Source organism: Lutra lutra, chromosome 4 (assembly GCF_902655055.1).
Source record: "Lutra lutra chromosome 4, mLutLut1.2, whole genome shotgun sequence".
Taxonomy (NCBI): Eukaryota; Metazoa; Chordata; class Mammalia; order Carnivora; family Mustelidae; genus Lutra; species Lutra lutra.
In genome coordinates, this window is record NC_062281.1 from 122,089,034 (window position 1) to 122,110,737 (window position 21,704).

Sequence of the window (21,704 nt, forward strand, 5' to 3'; positions counted from 1 at the left end):
CTCTAACAAAAACACCGATAAAAGAATGCTATTTCACTTTACTGGTATCAGTCCCTCCCATTAGTTGTAATGGTCAGCATCTAAAAAAAAATCCCTTCAGCCCACAATTTCTCCCTCAGGGGCAGAAAAATGAGTGAAGCAACGATCTGACATTACCCTCACTTTTCAAGATGCTGCCCAAAAGATCTACTTCTATCTCAACTCATTTAAGAGTGCAGAGACAACTTCTGGGGGTAACTAAGAACAAAGATAAGGGGTAAGAGCTCTCAGCTGCCTGCATGGATCTATGGGATTGAGAGAAGGTATGCAAAATTCCCAGAAATTTGTAAACTACCAAAACTGAAACAGGAAAAAGTAGAATATTTGAACAGACCCATAGTCAGCAAAGAAATTAAATTAGTCATCAAAGATCTCCTGACAAACAAAAGTCCTATGCCAGATGGCTTCCCAGGTGAATTCTACTGGACATTTAAAGAAGAGTTAATACCTTTTCTTCTCAAACTGTTCCTAAAAATAGAAATGGAAGGAAAATTTCCAAACTCATTCTATGAAGCTGATATGGGAAACAGAGGCAGAAGAAAAATTATTAAATTTCCTTACCCACTGACAAGCCCTTGAAACAGTCAGAGTGATATTCCTCTAGGGACTCAACTACCTCCACCTTTAGGCTTTGTTAAGGGCAAAGGGCCATCCTAGCCTGACCTACCCCTCACCCCAACCACGATCCTCTAAGTCTACTTTAACAATTCCTTTGGAAACTTCCTTTATCTCTAAACCCTCCAAGATACTGTTGACAATCATTCCCAAGCATAAGGCCCACTGATACACATCTAAAGGGTGTCATGACAAAGGTTTTATTACCATTAATGAATAACCTTTTCCCCAACAACAGCTAGCCCCTCAAGGTCCTGGAAACCTTGCTCCCAAAATTCCTTAGAGACTTACTCCATCCCTAATCCCCTCCCAACTTGCAAGCATAGAATGGACCACTCCGCACAACCCTGGGGCAGCAGCTCTTTCTGCCCATGGGTCCTGTCCCCGTGCTTTAATAAACCACCATTTTGCACCAAAGATGTCTCAAGAATTCTTTCTTGGTCATTGGCTCTGGACCTCACCCCACAGAACCTCACTTTTATTCTAAAACTTCATCAAAGCCAGCATTACCTTGATTCCAAAACCAGACAAGACCCCACTGAATAGGAAAATTATAGGCCAATATCCCTGATGAACATGGATGCAAAAAATCCTCAATAAAATACTAGCAAATTGAATTCAACAGTAAATTAAGAGAATTATTCACCACAATCAAGTGGATTTATTCCTGGGCTGCAGGGCTGGTTCAATATTCCCAAATCAATCAACATGATATATCACATTAATAAAAGAATGGATAAGAACCATATGATCTTGCCAATAGATGCAAAAAAAAAAAAAAAGCATTTGACAAAATATAGCATCCTTTCTTGATTAAAAAAAAAACCTTCAATAAAGTAGAGATATTTGGAACATATCTCAACATCATAAAGGCCATATGTGAAAGACCCACAAGTAATATTATGCCTCAATGGGGAAAAACTGAGCCTTCCTCCTACGTCAGGAAAAAGACAAGGGTGTCCATTCTCACCATTACCATTTAACATAGTACTAGAAGTCTTAACCTCAGCAATCAGACAACAAAAAGAAATAAAAAGTATCCAGAACAGCAAGGAAGAAGTCAGACTTTCACTATTTACAGATGACATGATACTCTGTAGAAAACCTGAAAGATGCCACCAAAAAATTGTTAGAACTAATTCATGAATTCAACAAAGTTTCAGGATAGAAAACCAATATGCAAAAAGCTGTTGCATTTCTATGCCCCAATAATGAAGCAGCAGAAAAAGAAATTAAGGAATCCATCCATTTGCAATTGCACCAAAACCGTAAAGATACTTAGGAATAAACCTAAAGAGGTAAAAGTTCTGTACTCTGAAAACTATAGAACACTTATGAAAGAAATTGAAGAGGACACAATGAAATGAAAAGGCATTCCATGCTCATGGATTGGAAGAACAAACATTGTTAAAATGTCTATACTACTGAAAGCAATCTACATACTTAATGCAATCCTGACCAAATATCACCAACATTTTTCACAGAGCTAGAACAAACAGCACTAAAATTTGTATGGAACCACAAAAGACTCTGAGTAGCCAAAGCCATTCTGAAAAAGAAAAACAAAACTGGAGGCATCACTGTTCTAAATTTTAAGCTATAGTACAAAGCTGTGATAACCAAGACAGTATGGTACTGGCACAAAAACAGACACATAGATCAATGGAACAGAACAGAAAATCCACAACTATATGGTCAACTATTTTTTGATAAAGCAAGAGAGAATATTCAACTGAAAAAAGACAGTCTCTTCAACAAATGACCTTAGGAAAACTGGACAGCGGCATGCAGAAGAATGAAACTGGATCATTGTCTTACACCACACACAAAATAAATTCAAAATGGATGAAAGACCTAAATGTGAGACAGGAAACCACCAAAATCCTAGAGGAGAACACAAGCAAAAACCTTTTTGACCTTGGCCATAACAGCTTCTTTCTAGTTACCTAGCCAGAGGCAAGGGAAACAAAAGCAAAAATGAATCACAGGGATTTCATTAAGATAAAAAGTTTCTGCACAGTGAAGGAAACAATCAACAAAACTAAAAGGTAGCCTACTTAATGGGAGAAGATATTTGCAAACAACATATCTGATAAAGGGTTGGTATCTAAAATCTATAAAGAATGCAACACCCAAAAACCAAATAATCCAGTTAAGAAATGGGCAAAATGGCCAATAGACACATGAAAAAATACTCAACATCACTCATCATCAGGGAAACACAAATCAAAATCATGATGAGGTATCACCTGACACCTGTCAGAATGGCTAAAATTAACAACACAAGAAACAACAGGTTTTGGTGAGGATACAGAGAAAGGGAACCCTCTTGCACTGCTGGTGGGAATGCAAACTGGTGTAGCTACTCTGGAGAACAGTATGGTGGTTCCTCAAAAAGATAAAAATAGAGTTACCCTATGATCCAGCAATTGCACCACTAGATATTTACTCAAAGGATGCAAAAATACAGATTCAAAGGGATACATGCATCTCAATGTTTATAGCAGCATTATCAACAATAGCCAAACTATGGAGAGAGCCCAAATGTCCATCAATGATGAATGAATAAAGAAGAGGTGAGATATATAGATATAGATATAGGTTGATATATATGTATATATAGGATGGATGAAATAGGTGAAAGGGATTAAAAGGTACAAACTTACAGTTATAGAATAAATCATGGAGGTGAGAAGTACAGCATAGGAGACATAGTCAATAATATTGTAATATGCTATGTAGTGACAGATGGCGACCATAATAGTTACGGTAAACATTGAGTAAAGCACAGAATTGTCAAATCAGTATGTCCCCAGGAGCGCTGACAAAACTGACTCCATCATTGACTATGAGTTTGGGCCCCTTGGAGATTAATATACATACCTTAGAAATGCCTCTTGAGGTAGAGAAGGGGGCAGGCTTGCTTTGGCCTCCTAGAAATCTGTTAGAGATAACATCTTTCCTTCCCCTTCCACGCATAGGTAGTACTACAAAATCTAATTGAAGGGTAGCTGTCAGGTGTATGGAAGCCCTCTGAGGTGCACGCTAACCCTTTGATCTCATTACAGTGCCCCTTCTGAGTGTCCCCTCGCTCCATAAAATCTGTGGACTAAGGTCTGAATTTTGTGCAGAATAACTAGACAGCTGACATGGATCTCCTCCACCAGATCTTCCCTCTTGGTAAGTTTTCCTGAATAAAACTGTGTAAACTGTACGGGGTGGCCTGCTTTGTTTTCTGGTCTCAAAATGCCTTTTAAGTTTGGGGGATACTTTCCTGTCTTTTCTCTACCTTCTAAAAATGTTACACACCTGGGGCGCCTGGGTGGCTCAGTGGGTTGAGCCTCCGCTTTCAGCTCAGGTCATGATCCCAAGGTCCTGGGATCGAGCCTCGCATGGGAATCTCTGCTCAGCAGGGAGGCTGCTTCCCTTTCTCTCTCTCTGCCTGCCTCTCTGCCTACTTGTGGTCTCTATCAAATAAACAAATAAAATCTTAAAAATAAATAAATAAAATTTAAATAAAAATAAAAATGTTACACACCTGAAATTAATGTAACATTGTATGTCAATTTTACTTCAATAATTTAAAAAAACCTATATTCAGCTGCATTTCTATATATAAGCAATGAACACTTGGAAGCATGGGTGTGCTCTCTCTCTTTCAAAAGAAAAGAAAAGAAAAATATGCATGTGTCTGTGTGTGTATGTGAATGTGTGTGTCCATTTGGTGTGTTAGGCTTCCTCTAAGTAGAAAAAGGAAAAAATATGGCCCTGTACTCAGAAAGCCAAAAAGTACTTCTGACACACACACACACACACACACACACACACACACACACACATTTCCCACTGACTGAGAGTTCTTTGGCAGAGAGAAATTCACAGAACACAAGACAGACAAACTTACCTAAGGTTTTATTATGGAGATTTTTTCCCCCAACCAAACATCAAAACAGAGTTCCCAGGGAGTTAGGTGAGACCACAGGGAAAACGGCAATTACTTGGATTAAAGGGAGTCATTCATTCAAAAGGTACTTGCTGGGTACTCTGTCAAGGACTGGGAAACATTCCTGTAGTCCCTCTCTTGAGGAGCCAATAGTCTAGTTGTGAATACAGATATTAAACAAATAAATACATAAAAGGAAATACCCAGGAAATTGAGGGGAGAGGATTTCTATGATATAGGAAGGATGTGATCTAATCCACCTATCCTAAGATATCTTGGTTGGCTCCGTTGTATGTGTTGGGTCCATGGTCAAAGGAGCGAGAAGGTCAAGCAAAGCTTTATTTCACACCAAGCATCGAGAATCAAACTGACCAGCCAGGGCCGTCTCTTGCAAAGAGGCGACCCCTCCCAGCCTCACAGACTAATTTTATAGAGTAAAGGCCATGTGGTTGAGCCTGGCCACACACAGGTGACCAATTGAATTACAATTCACCCTATAGTAGTTATTTGAACTAGCCTATCACTCTGGTCAGAATTGGCGCCCAAAAGGCAGGGCCCACATTCTTGGGTGGTTAGGGAGGTGCTTTCCTGATTGGATGTCTTCACCTGGCTTGGCTCATCCTTGTATTCTGGGCTCTGTTACCTCCCCCTGACCTGACACGTCCTGGTATATGGGCTCTGTTACCAGGGGCTGGTCAGTCATATTTTTCTGGTTTCCCAGACTTGTTTCTAAATAAGTTCCTCTGGGCAGGACAGGGGCAATCTAAGTTTACTGCATAAACAACAAAATGGCTCGCTCTGGCTAAGCAGGCCCTTACAGTATGTCTTAACTCTGTTTCCCCCTTTCAGTTCACAGAAAAATAAAATCCAAATTAGGAGGGAGATATAGGGAGAGAGAGACAGCCTATCACCTGACCCCAAAATACAACTTTAATAGTAGGTCATGCACTCAGCATCTCTTTTTGAGTGGATTGGTTAAGTGAAATGAAAAAGGCAATGAGCTCCATCTAGTGGCCAACGTCTTAGTTTTTCCTCATGGTATTCTTATCACGGCTTTTCATCACTTCAGTTTGTCAGTATATATTGCCTGCTTCTCCCACTAGAATACAAGCTCCATGTGGGTAGGAACTGTTTTGTTCATCACTGGAATCAGCAGAGTCCAGAAGGGTGCCTGGCATAGTAAACACTTCATACCATATATATCTTTAAACATATAAGAGAACATCCTTACGCTGCTTATCATCACAAGTCCATTCCTGAGGGTTCTCCCCGGAAGTTTACCATTTGGTTATTTAACATCATATTGACTATTGCAGGAATTTGATAGTTATTTATATTCTTGTACTATTTAAAGGAGAATCTTCTCCCTCTCCCTCCTCACAAAGAATTTCATCATTATCTCTTCCTTACAGACCTAGAGAATCTGGTTTTAATTTCCTGCCACTGCTCTGGAGAGTCACCCAGCATAACGCACGTGGCACTGCCACGTGCAGCAGTGCCATAGAGATACTGCACACTATGACAAATACAGAGATCAAAAGGCCGTCACCATAGAAACCCTTTAGTGGGGGCACCTGGGTGGCTCAGTCGGTTAAGGGCTGCTTTCAGCTCAGGTCCTGGGGTCAAGCCCCACATCAGGCTCTCTGCTCAGCAGGAAGTCTGCTTCTCTCCCTCTGCCTGCCGCTCTGCCTACTTGTGCTCTATCTCTCTCCGTCAAATAAATAAAGAAAACCTTTTAAAGAAAGAAAGACAGAGGAAGAAAGAAAGGGAAAGAAACCCTTTAGAAGCTGAGAATCTGCATATAGCCTATAAGAGAGAGGCCTCTGAAAGATTGAGAGCTCCATGAAGAATGTGAACCATGAATTGCAGAGACAGAGTAGATTGAGAAGAAACACATGACACCTGGGGCGCCTGGGTGGCTCAGTGGGTTAAAGCCTCTGCCTTCAGCTCAGGTCATGATCCCAGGGTCCTGGGATCGAACCTCGGATCGGGCTCTCCGCTCAGCAAGGAGCCTGCTTCTCCCTCTCCCTCTGCCTGCCTCTCTGTCTACTTGTGATCTGTCTGTCAAATAAATAAATACAATCTTTAAAAAAAAAAAAAAGAAAGAAACACATGACACCTCCCTGAGAAGAGCGTTTTCTATTAGATTCTAACACAATGATACTCAATTGTGTAGGGACATTTTCTAACACTATTTAGCCAGAAGCCACACACCTAGCCTAGAAGGGTATAATATTTGCCAAAGCAAATATTATTGTATCTTACATATGAACCCCATGTTTTGCATTAATTTTTTCCTACCAAATTTATTTGTAAAGTCAAAATTTATTTTCTCTTGTAAACGACTGTTCAGAGACTATGAAGACTTTCTGAACAGCTTAAATAACCAATGCTAATAGCTACATTGCTATAAATCCAGCCAAATGTGTGTGTAGATAGACAGATGGATAGACAGATAAATAGATCCATAGTTACCTTAGGCAGGCTTTCCATGGGAAAATGTATAATTTCTACTACAGTTTTTGAATTACTTAAACTAATGTTTGTATATCTATTATTTATCTAGCTGGAAAGCATTAATACCTCTTGTGAAGCATTTCCAGGTAATGGAGCTTTGCTTCCACCTTGTTCTCCTCCCTGTTACTCCTCTATTGTCACCTGGGAGGTCATGTAAAAGTAAAGTGGAATGCCTTTGGTAAGCAAACTAGAAGTGTCAGGAACGCATCAACAGTCACAGTACAACAGCATGTCAAAAAATTCATATGAAAGAGTTAAACAGAAATGAAGTTGATTTCTCTCCCACTTAAATACAGTAGATGTGGGGCTGGAATAGTGGCTCCCTAATGTCAGGGGCTCAGGCTCCTTCTCTCTCATTCTATTTATTGCTCCACCATCTTCAACTTGCAGATTCCATCTGGTGGCCCAAGAGATCTGCAGCCATCTTGTCTGCACACAGACTGTCAGGGGAACTGCAAAACAAGGGAGCAATAAGGGCGTGCTAGCCCTTTAAGATTTTTCTGGATGAAGCACATGTAGTTTCCATTTATATCCCAGTGACCAGAATTTAGTTTTACCCCCCAACCCAGCTACAACAGAGGGTGAAATGTAGTCTTTATACCAACTACCCACAAACTCTGCTGAAATTTTGTAAGTTCTGTCATCAGCTAGACCCCAAGACCTGAACTTCACTGCTCACTTGCTTGTATCTACTGACCTTTGTGCCACTTTTTCCCCTAAGCTCTTCTTTCCAGTTTATCTATTCTGTAAGGAAAATACACCTATGAGCTATTAATTCCAGGGAATCACTTATATTTCTATATTTCTCTTTAACATCAACATGATTTCTCTTAAACATCAACATGAGTATAAAGAATAACATGAGGCTTAATGTAGGAACAAAGCATCTGAATCCCCAGCATTTGGTCATTCAGTCATTTAATGAGTCTGTATGTAAACCGATAACAACAATAGCAAGAGACAGCAAATCTAAGATATTTATGTTTTAACTCTACGTAAGCCCACCAAAATAACAGTAAGGAGGTTCTTTTAAGCCATAAACCCATGGGAACAAAAACAAAAGGAAAGAGAGTGGCCACAAAAATTAGAGAAGTTAGAAAGCAAGTGGGGTTTCTAGCAGACAGGTAGTAGAGAGCAGATTCAGATAAGTTGAGTCCTAGACCAGTCATGAAGAAAGTAAAAATGGCAGCTGCATTTACCCCCAGATGACTCTCCAAAGGTTCAGGACTAAACACAGAACGATCGTTTAAAGGACTTTCTAGGAAACGATTAGATCTCCAGACCCCCATTCCTGGTCCACATAGCCCTGCCAATTGCCCCCTCTTCATCTTAGCAAGAGATTAGCAGTTTATACTCTGAAGATGGTGAGTAAAGAGTGTCTGAATTTGGAGAAACCTAGCACACCTGAAGGTGGAGGGGCAACGCTGAGATAGAAGCAGTAACTTAATGTCAGCGGAATGAATGTTGAGATCCGTAGCCCTTTTTCCCTCCCCTGCCACCACCCAATATCAATATCACTCCCCACTTTAGCAACCTCCTAAGAGGTTTTCCTGCTTCAACTTTTGCCTGCCCCCAAGTCTCTTCTCCAAAGCAGCTAGAGTATCTTTTTATAAAAATGTAATTAAGATTACATTATTCCTCAGCTAAAGGTTTCCCAATGGCTGCTTCAAAATAAAATCTGAACTCCTTTCTGGGGTCTACAGGGTTCTGCATGATACAGCCCTGCTTTCTTCTCTACCCTAATCTAGAAGCACTTTCCTTCTGAATTGCTATACTTAAACCACACTGATCTCGTTTATTCCTTGTGCATGCCAAGTTTATTCCCTTTTCAGGTCATTTACCACTATTATTTTCTTTTCCAGAGTCATTTTTTGCAAGGTTGCTTCTTCATCATTCAATTCAGGATTGAATGTCACCCCTAACAAAAAAGAAAAGAAATTCCCAACCATCCTATTTAAATCATCTGCTGTCTCCACCCATCATTGCTTCTTTTATAGCACTTATCATCATCCGAAGTCACTGTATATATTAACGCCTCTATGTGTGTTTCTCCCTCTGTAAGGTTTATGACACACACTTCCTCTGCCTCATTTTTTTCAAGTAGGCTCAGCACCTATGTACTCAATTCATATTTGTTAACTGTGAGGAAAAGAAAAGCAGCACCAGACATTGGGAACTGAACTGACACTTACTCTTAAGGCTTCAGTGTTTTTAGGAACTGACTGCAGTGTTCACCTATAGAATATAACAGTTTAACAGAACACCAACATGAGACAAAAAATCACTCTGTGATCATGATGAAGTGAGATAACAGACAAGATCACTTAATAATCTGGCCTAAACACAGATTTAAAAACTAGGTAATAATGGAAACTACAAAAATACTAAATTTCCTCCTCTCCCATTTGGCAAAATTGTTGCCTCTTTACCAATTCCGGAGTTACCCTTGCAATTTCCTCCCTCCTTCTACATAAAATGTCATATGATACCTCATCCTACAATTGCCTCTACTTCCTGACAGGATTCAAAACAGAATGAATCTCCCTTTCCTTGAATCCTCCCCCCAAATCACCTAATACATGCAAAATTTTTTTAAGTCCTTTCTAACGCCCTGTTATTGGAATAACCAACCCATGGCTCCCCAGGGTGTGTGTTCTCCCTCATTGCAACCAGTAATATACCCAACTTTCTGACTACAGGTGTGTTCTTGGTGGTCTTCTGGACCATCAATATTGTCCAGCAAAAAGGAGAGTATTGACAAATTGTTGGAAAATATTGACAACTGAATGGTTTCCACAACAATTCACAATCTAGGGCCAGGGTCTCTGTAGCACCCAGTTATTTCTCCATTCACCTAATTGTCTCCTGAACCCTTGTACCTAGTTGAAGAGTATGTTCCTTCAACCAAAGATTACCTTTGTTCCTTCCTCTAGGCTTAAGTAACAATGTTGCTGTTACTCTCACTTCATCTATCCACTCATCTTCTTAAAATAAGAGAGGAAGAAAGTCTAATTGTGAAATGTGATTCTTAACAGAAACAGTGCTTTCACTAGCACTACATCACCTAAGACTGGTGGTGTCTTTTTCTCCTTGGCGATTTTTTCTTAACTTTTGAAATGTCGTCTATTTCCCTCCAGTGTCACACTCCCTTTTCTTGTCGGTTCTCTAATCAAACTCTTTTTTTTTATTTATTCAGAGATGTAAATTCCTGCCTTTTATTTCCTTAAGCTTTTGTTTATTAGACAGAGAGAAACAGCGAGAGAGGGAACACAAACAGGGGGAGTGGGAGGAGAACAGGCTTCCCGCTGAGCAGGGTGCCCGATGCGGGGCTCCATGTGGTGCTCGATCCCAGAATCCTGGGATCATGACCTGAGCTGAAAGCAGGCCCTTAACGACTGAGCCACCCAGGCGCCGGTAAATTCCTGCTTTTTTTCTTACCCCCATCACAGGCAATGAATACATCTACAAATCCCTTTTCACATTCTGTTTAGACTTGCCCTCTGCCAGGCACCCTCCAACATTATTCTTTCTACAGCCATCCCTGCCCTAAGCGTAGTGCCCCAAGTTTGCCCTTTCTTCCAAATCAGTCCTTGTCCTACAACCACCCAACCCAAATCAAGGACGCATATCTAATTAGAGCCCTGGGCCTAGTCTTCATCTCCAATCCCCGGCCTATCCAGGTCTCCCCGCCCCACCCCGTGGCTCATACCTGCCTCTACCCAGCCGACCTAATGCTGCCCCACACCTCCACCTGCCAGCGCAGTCCGCGCCCCTCCAACTCACTGCCACCCACCCCGCCTCCCGAGCCAACCAGTCCGCGCTGGCGGCCGACGCCTCAGCCAATCCGCGTTCTGCATCCCGCCTCAGCGCGCCCTAGCGCCACCCCCACGTCCGAGTTCCTCCGCTCCCTACCCCGCCCTGGAGCGCCCGGGGGCCGGGAGCCGGAGGAGGCGAGACTGTCGCGCGCCTGCGGTGAGTGTCCGGAGGGCAGGTGCAGCGGGCCCGGCGCGCCGAGTCGTGCGGAGCCAGGTCAGCCGGGAGGGAGGTCTCCGAGCGCCGTGCCGGGCGGGGCCGAGAGCCCGGCTGGATCTCCTTCGGGACTCGGACTGGCGCTCGGGGGCCGGCGCCCGCGCTGGAATCACGTTTCTTCCCGGCGGGTGGCTGGCCTCGCAGCGTGCGGCCTCTGCCCCCGGTCATCCAAAAAGACGGGCTTTGTGCCTCCTTTGGCTCTTGATTCGACGACGCTGGCACTGTGGGAACACCGACTCCAGTTCATCCACAACCGGGCTTCCTAAGAAGAAAGGGAACGCAGGCTGTTCTGCTGCTAAGTAAGTGAAGTGTGGAATCTCCGGCGTGTCGTGGAAAGAGCCGGACAGCTCCAGCGGCGGCTCCGGGCGGTCCTCCCCCGCCGCCGGGGGCCAGAGCTGGGCAGCTCGCTCTCTCCCACAGCGGCCGCAAGTGTCACCTCGTGCTGGGCAGAAACCTCGTTCCTTCTCCTGGAGACCAGGCAGCCCCACTTCTGACCCTGGGCACATGTATAGTCCACGGACCCCTGTTCACAGAACGGCTTTCCAGCAGTTTCTGGATCCGCCGCCTTTTAGCTCGGGCTAAATATGGCTAATTTTTTCCACTTTTGCTCCAGTCACGACTTGGGAGGCTTATTATTCCCAATGTACTTCCCCAGCCAGTACCGGTTCACCTTCTAATGCCTTCTGTTGCAGGGGGGAACCTTATAAACATTGTAGAAGTGGATGGGCAGGGAGAGCATAAAGGAGAAATAACCTTTGTTCAGACTTCACAGCGTGGGTGGTGCGTTGATTAGCATCAGCCTTTGTTTGCAGACACTCACCTTAGCCTTCCCTGACCTTGCAGTTAACCTGAAAGTTCGGAACTTTGTCAGGTGACTTAAATCTCCTCTCTCTCTCCTCCGCACGTGCAAAGTGGTTATATGTAAATTGATCATCTGGGTTTAAGGCCGTTTCAAACTTGATACAATTCACTTTGTCTACTTTTTTTTTTTTTTTTACATTGTAGCTGTGGATTCTGCACCCCGCCCCCCGCCCCCAGCAATTCACCAGCCTTCTCAGCTTCTGCCACACATACCTGCTGTATCTTCATTTTAAATAGTTGGCTCCCATGATAAGAAATACATTAGTTTTCTATTGATCATGCGTATTTGAATATGGAGATGACCTTATTTACAATATGCCATAATCTGGTTTACCAGATCACCTTGATTCACAATTGACTGGTTTTCTTCATAGAACATTGTTTTTAAGGAGAAACTAGAAAAAATACAGTGAAATTATTGTTTAGAATTAAAAGCCATATACGTTTGGATTTTCTCCAACTTTTCAATGACATCCAAATTTGTTCATCTATTTTTATTATTTGTGAATATATGTATGGAGTGTTAACTGCATTAGGAAGTGCTAGTCAAAATGTGTATGTAAAGCGCAGAAGAAAAGTAGTAGTTTCGGAGGTTCTGAATCTGTATGTCAGCCCACTTAGATTTCTCTGGAGCTATTTTTTTTTCCACTGATGTCCCCACAATTCTTCCCACAATCAGATTAGTTAGTGAGAGATTAGTGAGTGAGTAGATAGAATCCAGATGTGGGTATTGAGAAATTCCATCATTCAATGGCAGATTGGAGGAGAGGTAGGAGGGAAATGAGGGATTGTACTATGTCAAAAGCCAAGGGTACATGGTGTTTCTGGGAGGGGACAGGTTTGACCAACAGGATCTAAAACTGTAGGGAGCTCAAGGGAAGTGAGAGGATTGCCAGATGTTCACTGGACTTAACAATATGAAGGTCAAAGCTGACTTGAACAAGAGCTGTGTCTGTGGAGTCTTGGGTACAAAAGTCAGTTGGCACCAGGTTGAAGAGTATAGATTGAGGAAAAGAAGACAACTGAGAACATAACGTTTTAAAAGCTTTGCTCTCACGAGAAGGTAACTGGAAAGTTTTGATTTGAAGAGGAAATGAGCAACAGGGAGGAGAACGTAGAGTCAAGAGTTTTAATTTTTGTTTATATTTTGTATTTATTGTTTTTTAACCAGAAGAGATGTAAGCAAGGGATGTTGCATATACCAGAGAAAGGGGTAAAAATCATTGGAGCAAGGTCTCCATATAGTTAGTCACGGGAGGAAGAATTCTCCTTTTGTGGGAGGGTCACTTTCTTTATTATAATAGAAGGGAAGGAAAGCATTTGGGGGGTTGGTGTTTTCAATTTGAGTAAATTGAAATGGCAAATCTGATAGCTTCTGTTTTCTCTGTGATAGGAATCAAGGTCATCTACTTGGAATAAAGTGCTTTTATGTTAGAGGAGTATGGGAAAAATTAAAATATAGTCATTCTCGACTGTGGGAGAGAAGTATGGCCTGTTCTTTTAGGGTTTCCAGTTGGGCCTGAGAATTGAACTGCCATAATGAAGATTACAGAAGGAGAGTACACACATTTAATATAAGGTCTACGTGACACAGGAATCCTAAGAAAATGAAGACCTGAAGCAGTGGCAAGAACAAATGTTGTTATACTAGGTTGAACTTGGAGAGGCAATTGTGGAAAAGTAACCAAAATATTTGGGGAGGCTAAAGGAAGGTAAGAGTTATTTTAACAAGTTCTGAGTTTACAGAATTCTCTCAGCTTCAACTTTCCATGTAAGAATGTTTCTTTTTTCCTGTGCAGGGAGAGCACTTTTCACATGGGAATTTTATCTCCTGTTTTCAGAAAAAAGGAGAGGAATCAGATTGCTCTTCTTGTGTTTGCTGTTTTTCAAGTGCTTTTAGCTCAAAATAATTCTTATTCTAAAGTGGGATATTTTGAGGTGACATATTCTGCCATCCTTCCCCTGTAAAATACAGCATAAATGCTGGAGAGTTTGGGAATCAATTTGAGATTAATGACCATGAATTTATGGTGAAACCAAACATGTCCTATGTGACTTTCCCCAGCATTCCACAGCATGGGGAAATCAGACTCTGTGGAAGACTGCATCCAGGGCTAGAGTGTTGAAAACAGGTGAAAGGACAGACAGGTGGGTAGGGCATTGTCAAGAACATTACGAAAGTGGTAGAACTGGCATCTAATTTGGAAAACAATGGAATAGGAAGGCTGACTGGGAAAAGGAGAGGAAGCCTCCTAGAGATCTCGATAATACTGAAGAATAGAATAATTAACTGAAAGGGATGGTAGCTTATGGTCAAAAAGCAGAATGTTTCAGTTAGTTATTTTGGAATTAGACCAGACCGAGGTAATGGCAAGGTGCAGGGTCAGGATATAATGGCAGGAAAGTGACTAAGATGGAATGGAGCAGAAGACCAACAGACATGGGATTGTCAGCTGTTGGGAGGATCCTCTCTGAAGCCACTGAAATTATCTGGGATGGTCACAGTACTTTGCGTTGAGAAGAAAACTGTATGCCTAATCACAAATCTTTAGTAATGACAGGAAGTTATCAGCAGACCAGGAGATAACATTAGTGAGGCAGATGAGGGAACTAATAGTCTGGAAGTGGTGAAATGGACAACAGGAAAGACTTAGGTGTGGAATATAAAAACAAAAGCCAGCACTGAGGAACATAGAAATGGTATCTTCAGAGAACAATAAGATTGGCATTAAAGCAAGGAAAACACGCTGAGAATGTAAAGATATATTGATGTTTGCTGATTATGGCCTATCTGTTCCAAAAGACACATGGAAGGTATGGAAAGTGGCAGAGAAATGAAGAACTGGGTCACTTGCCGGGATTACATTGTACCGTGGAGGTAATACACTGTTGAAGGTAGCTAGAGATGATGCAGAATTTAGGCTTTGGGATTTCCAGATGAAAACAGATGGATTTAGTGTTGACTCCCTATAGAGAATGGGCACTGAGACCTGCAGGCCAGAGGGCATGGTTCACCCAGTGTGGAGTGAAATCTCCCAAGAATTGTGCCTAAGCTCACACATGATCAGCCATTGACTTACCAGCCCCTTCTGACTTGACCTTCAAATCAACGCTTTGTGTATTCATCTGTTTTGAAAAATGAGGGAACTGAGGTTCAGCAAGAATCAGTGACTTGTCCAAGGATAGAAAACTTCTATTTTTTAATTATTTTTATTAATATATAATGTATGAAAACTTTTTAAAATATCAGACTAGAATCGAGGTACTCTGGTTCCTATGCTGTTTTTTCACCTAGTTTATCTCAAGAACGTAGAAGAGGTTTCTCCCATTTTTCTACTTGCAAGAAAGCATTTTGCTTATACTTTGCTTGAATACCTAAGAAATTGGGCTGAACTTAAATAAATGGACATTTGTTTGCTGGGGGTGGGGGGAAACAACTGTATTATCCTAAATCAAATAACTCCGTGATACTAAATAAGATTTTTCGATATTGTTCCTGTTGTTTGGTAATATCTTTCCTTAAAACAACCCATATTGCCTAACCTAGTTAATATTTTATTCCTGAACGGAACAGTTAATGACAGAAGACTAGGCATTTCTTGATTTAAGAAAACCTGTTCTTCAACTTGAAAGATGTACAACATAAGGGGTAATTATTTACTTTAAAAAGGAATCAGGGGCGCCTGGGTGGCTCAGTGTGTTAAAGCCTCTGCCTTCAGCTCAGGTCATGATCTCAGGGTCCAGGGATCGAGTCCCACATCGGGATCTCTGCTCAGCAGGGAGCCTGCTTCCTCCTCTCTCTGCCTTCCTCTCTGCCTACTTCTGATCTGTCTCTGTCAAAGAAATAAATAAAATCTTTAAAAAATAAAAAATAAATAAAAAATAAAAAGGAATCAATATTTCATAAAAGACCTCATAAATAGTCCACCTAAATCATTAATTTATAGTGTGATTTTTCTGTATTTATTCAGTCATTTAATATTGTTATTTACCAAGTGCCTACCAGGTGCCAGAGAATGCATTGGTAAACTAAACACATCAGGTCCCTGTTCATGAAACATCGAATAAGTGAATGAGTGACCAACCAAACAACAGCAACAAAAGTGCTTTGCAGAGAATTTAAAGGGCTGATGTGATATAGAACAGCTAAAGATGGTCACTTGAAGCTGAGATTTTGTTGATACGGTCAGGATTTTATATTTAACCTTTTAACAAGCATCCAATATATTATTTCTCACCTTTAAATCTGTCTGTAGCCTTAACATTTCGGTAACTTGAAAAGATTCATAGCTAGCTGGCTTCAGTGGATTCCTTTGAGTAGTAGAGTATGTCTCTTTTTCTAAAGTTTAATTAACTACCAGAGATGGAGGAAGTGCCATCCACTTGATACAGCATTCTCGTAAGTAAGACCTTATGAGAAGTTTCTTCTTATACATTTGGATGTTTTTTAGAAAGCTGGGTTTTCTTATACTTGTAAGTGCGGTACAGTAATAGAATTTCATATTTCTTTGGTAAGTTTTCTTTATAGGTAGAGATGTAATTCAGAATGCATGCTTGTTATGTAACTGGAATCTATTGAAATAGTTTGCTCGCTGTCTATAGGATTGTTGAAGAAAGTACCATCTATGAAAATAACCTAAGATTCACTCATATATTCTTTATATTTATCAAGGACTTGATATAATCCTTTTCAAACAACTTGCTAAATTCTAACAACTTTAATTTACTGTCAAAAATTGTGCTGTTTTACCAGTGACTATTATCCAGGAAACTATGAAAATTGAGTATTTCCTAGATTGAAATATTCTGGTTTTTATAGCTGCTACAAATGAAACTTTTACTTACTGTAATTCTATGCCCTCGACTAAATGAGAGCCTTGTTTTTTGAATTTACAATATCCTTACACATCTTTAGTTTAAAATGACAGATTCATAAATTTTTGTAAGATAAGGAGGATTCTATTAGAATGATTCTAGTGGTGAGAGATTATATATGGGAAGAAAACAGCTATCAACAATTTTTACTTATATTTTATATAAACTTATGGTCTATTAGGTAGCTGCAAGTATCTGATAGTGATTCAAATATCATATATTTTCTTCCTTTTAAAGTTTTTCTTTTATTCTGCAGCATGTTTTCGGCCCAGCGGAGACTCTGCTCCCTTAACAGTACAGCAAAATTCCTGACAATTAATTCTTCAAAAATCCTTGGACTCCCTACTTCTGCTGTATGTATTGCTTAATCACTGACACAGATAAATATTGTGCATATCCTGTTATGTCAAAAAAAAATGAGATACAGTTTTTCAAGTACCTTATAAGCATTTTATTGGAATGAGTATTTCTATGCTATGTGAACCGGAGGTATCGTTTGTCACTGTTAGAGCTGACGCTCCCTGAGTGACTGCTTGTGTGTGTATGTATCAAACACAGGGTGGGCCTTGCCTTCTCATCATCTCATTTTATCTTTATAAAACTCATCAAGTTATGAATTGTTATATTTCCTTCCTGTGGAGGCTTAGATAGGTGTGGTAACTTGCCCAAGGTCACAGATTTTAAGCGGCATAACCAAAATACCACGCTCACGCCTGCCTAATACAGGCACTCCCAAGAAAGGGCATGCTTTGTCTAAAGATAGGATATTATAGTGACTATCAGTACTGGCCCCGTGACTTCCAGTTTTCAAAAAATATGGCAGATTGAGGAACAAGTTACGTGAAATCATGGAAAAGCAAACAAATCCAAAATGTGGGTCATAACCACAGGATAGATAACTGACCTAATTCCTTTAGTAAGTCAGTGACATGGGAGAAAAGTGGGAGAGGGTAAGTTTAGAAGGACTGCTCTAGGATGAAAAGAGGCTTGAGAACTTCATCCAGCAAATACAATGTGTGGACCTTGTTTACAAACTTGATGCAATCAAATGAAATGTAAAAAAGATATTTATTTACTTACTTACTTATTTCTTTTGTGGGGGGAGAGAAAGAGCATGTATGAGGGGCAGGGAGGAGGGACAGAGAGAGAGGGGAAGCAGACTCTGCTGAGCACAGAGCCCATCGTGGGCTCTATCTTGTGACCCTGAGATTATGACCTGAACCAAAATCAAGAGTCAGACACTTAACTGATTAAGCCACCCAGGTGCCCCTGTAAAAAAGATATTTTTAAAGGCAATCATAAAAATATGAATATGGACTGGGTACTAGATGGTACTGTTAAAGAAATAAAAGCCAACTGAGAAAATTTGAAGATCTAACTGGCTTTATTAAATGACTCTTGAGCAGGGCACCCATCCCATCCAGGAGGCAGAGAAGAGCCCCCAGGGAGCTGTACAGAACGGAAGGTTGTTGTAGAAGGAGGGTGGGGAAAGAAAGTAATTAGCAAATGAAAGTAATGAATTCCAGGCCTGGGTGGCTTTCCATTGGTGGGGTGGGGGAGTAGATGACAAGGGGTCTTATCATGCAGATTACCTCATCTTTCTTTGGGGGATGTGAGGGGCCCATGTGGTAGACTTTTTGGCACTAATTGAAAAATTCCTGGCTGACTGGTTAAGACAACATTTCTGGTGGAGGTTGAAAGTGTCATTAGATTAGGTATTAAACCCCAATTTGGGAACTTGATCTAAGTGGCATCATTTTGGGCTTGTGGTTTTGTTTTTAACAATTCTCTCAATTCTCCAGGTAACTGAGAGATATGATCAAAATTTAAGGCACTAGCACCACTCTCAGCTACCACTCTGAAATTCACAGTTTTCATTGTTTCTTTGTCTGGTGCCTATAGGTCATGATATTCCTGTTCAACTTCTTGATATTCATAGTTCACAGTTTCTAGTTTACACTTGTTAAGTTGGTTATTTTCTTCATTTCTTAGATGGTCCACTCATTTGTTTGGTGGTTAATGGCTACAAACACGCACTTAAAGCTTTTGAGAGAATACAGTGTGTCAGGAAGATTATTATGATTGCTCTAAGGAGGATAATTCCCAATGTTTGGAGTGTACTTTGAAGCCATGGTCCCAAGACCCAAACCAGTCAAAATCAAATAAGTCAAAGAAAGGCCCCATGGAAGGAGTCATTTTTTTCTGTGATCTCATGTAATTTAGCTTCAATTTCCCAGAATGCTAATCTTGGCACAGCAGATAGTGTTGGCCACACCACAGACACCTCCTTGTTCAGCTATAAGATCATCAAGAGCTATTCTAGTACCAAGGACAACTTTGCCAGAGAGGCTCAAGATCTTTATTGGGTGCCTAGGCCATCAGCAACAGATTCTACATTATCTTCAAGAGTGAGGGAGAGCTTTCTGATCACATCTTGTTTTCACTAACTCCTAACCAGGAAAGCATGGCCCTGCCAAAAAGACACAAATCCTGAATCATGAATGCCTCCTGGTAGGTCTTTTTTATCTCGATGATATAAATTCAAGGGAGTCAACTAATGAGATGTCTTAGTTTGCTTGTAAAAAGTTAGCTGTACAATTAACTTAAGAGTCATTGCCCAGTTGTGCACCAACTAGGCATTCATAGGCCAACGGAGAATGTTAACTGCCTCAAAGACATACAACCATTCCCTTTAGGTGGTGCTATTAATGAATTCATTCTCGGGGATTATTGCATTCACCCTCTCCAGCTTGGGGTCAGTTAGGTTTTCAGCACCCACCAGAAAATCTCCTAGCCTGAGAGAGTCGTTCATTCTAAATACCCTGCAAAGATGGGTGTTGCTGGTGAGATGCCTTAGAGCAGGGAGCAGAAGCTAGATGATCACAAGAACATGGGGGTGCAAATGTACCAAAGTTTACATAAGTAGTTGTGTTTCCTTGGGTACGTACACTCATAGTTGAAGAAAGATAAAAGCAAGGGACAGGTCGTTCTGGCTGTAAACGTTGAAATTAGTGGGAGTCTTCTGGAGGAGTCAATTGTAGTTTGCAGTGACATTAGGAAAAGAAGAGAAGTTAATTACAGAGAGGACTAGGGGGTCTCTAGCATCATGGACAGATTGGAATCTTTGATGACAAGCTAGCAATCTGAAAGATGACACCTCCCCACTCCTCAATGGCCTGGGAGATACACATGAGAGCGTATCTTTCCAGGCTGTCACCAGAGGAAAGAAAAAGGAGAAAAAAAGATTTCATGTTAAAGTATGAAGTCTTGATCTGGCACCTTGGGCAGAAGCTGCTCACCTTGATGTGAGCTACTTGTCTTCCCTTGTCTATTCAATTTAGAGGTCTCTAGCATCTCTATAGGACCAGAGGTCAGTTGGGGGCATGTTTAGCTGTGAGATTTGTAGGCAAGGCTCAGTGCCCTCTAGTTTTGGCCTCTAGTGTCAGGAACATTTGGTAAGGTCGTTTCCAATGTGGCTTAAGAGCTGCTTTTCCCACCTCTCCGCAACAGTGCTTCCAAAATTACCAGGCTCCAGACTAACCCACAGGGGTCAGAGAACCCTTCTTTAACTTGTTGATGGTAGGCTTTAGCATTAGACATTAAAGGCTCACAGTAGCTGGTCATACTGGCATGAGGGCAGAAGGGATCATATTGGCAGGGAATCAGCAGAAAGTTGCATGCCAGTACACTTTGGCCTACTGGTAACCATCTCATATGGAGTGAGTGTATATTTTCCAAGGGTGATATTGTCAATTAGCAACAGAGCTAGCAGCAGTGCCTTAGGCCAGGGGAGTCCAGTAGAGTCTAAGCTTAGAGATTTTAGGTTGGAAAATTCCATTAGTTCTTTCAACTTTGCCAGTAATTGAGGGTATCAGGGACAATGATAATTCCAGGATGTTTATAAGGCCTTTATTAAAGCTTGTATGATTTTCCCAGTGAAGTGGGTATCTTGATCACTAGAAATTATAGAAGGTGTACCCCAAGTGGAAGACATGTTTGCTAACAGTTTCTTTGCCATGGTGAGGGCATTAGCCTCGCAGCAGGGAAAAACTTTAGCCAGCTAGAAAACGTAAAAACAATAACAGGAACATACTGATAATCCCAGAATTGTGGCAAATGAATGAAGTCCAGCTGCAGGTGTTCCAAAGGTCCACAGGGAGGAGGTTTGAGGCATCTGGGAGCAAAAATAGGTTTTCCAGAACTATGGACCTGTTAGGTTAGATATTGACAATAAACTGGTTTTTGTTTTTTGTTTTTGTTTTTGTTTTGCAGTGTTGTAGAAATCTCCCCACCAATGTTTATTTATAAATTGAGTTATTTTAAATACATCATGGTGGGTGAAGCACTGTAAAAATAAAAAAAAAAGAATTTGCCAAGGGGCTGGGAAGAACGAAGGGGCCATCTTGGGTTTCCCATATCCCTGACTGTTGAAATTATAGCCATTATTTGCCCATCCTAATTTTTCTGATTCAGGAGCAGACTATTGCCATGTCGCAAGGACATTAGGATGGCAAATCTGGCAACAAGAGGTCATTCTTTTGTAGAAGCGGAATGGACTCTCCCCACATGTTCCACAACCTTTACAGATTCTCTTGCTGTTGACTCTGCATGAAAGTCCACTGGGGCATTTCCCTAATAGTCAGGCTTAGTCCTTTTAGTGTGTGTCTGTATTTGAGGACAGCAACTTCAGAAGATAGAAGAGCAGTTGTGGTCATGTACTTGTCCATTTTTGATCGGGGTCCCAGTGGACATGAGAAAACCCCTTTGTTTCCATAACATTCCGAATTCATGGACAACCCAACAATGTATTGGCCAGCATATAAAT

The 21,704-nt window shown here is 41.2% G+C and overlaps 1 protein-coding gene across 5 annotated transcripts in view; it reads left to right on the plus strand.

The window, feature by feature from the left end:
• Window positions 1–11,303: 11,303 nt before the first annotated feature.
• Window positions 11,304–21,704, plus strand: part of KYAT3 (kynurenine aminotransferase 3) — a 58,788-nt gene continuing 48,387 nt past the window's right edge. For 2 of the 5 annotated variants that reach the window (XM_047725795.1, XM_047725800.1), the window contains exons 1-2: window positions 11,304–11,442; window positions 17,136–17,232. In XM_047725795.1, coding sequence (XP_047581751.1) covers window positions 17,137–17,232 — 96 coding nt within the window. In that variant the 5' untranslated portion in view covers window positions 11,304–11,442; window position 17,136. Of the gene's footprint in view, window positions 11,443–12,963; window positions 13,119–13,538; window positions 13,717–17,135; window positions 17,233–21,704 lie in introns of those variants that run through there. The other 3 variants (XM_047725796.1, XM_047725797.1, XM_047725798.1) reach the window with 3 other exon arrangements.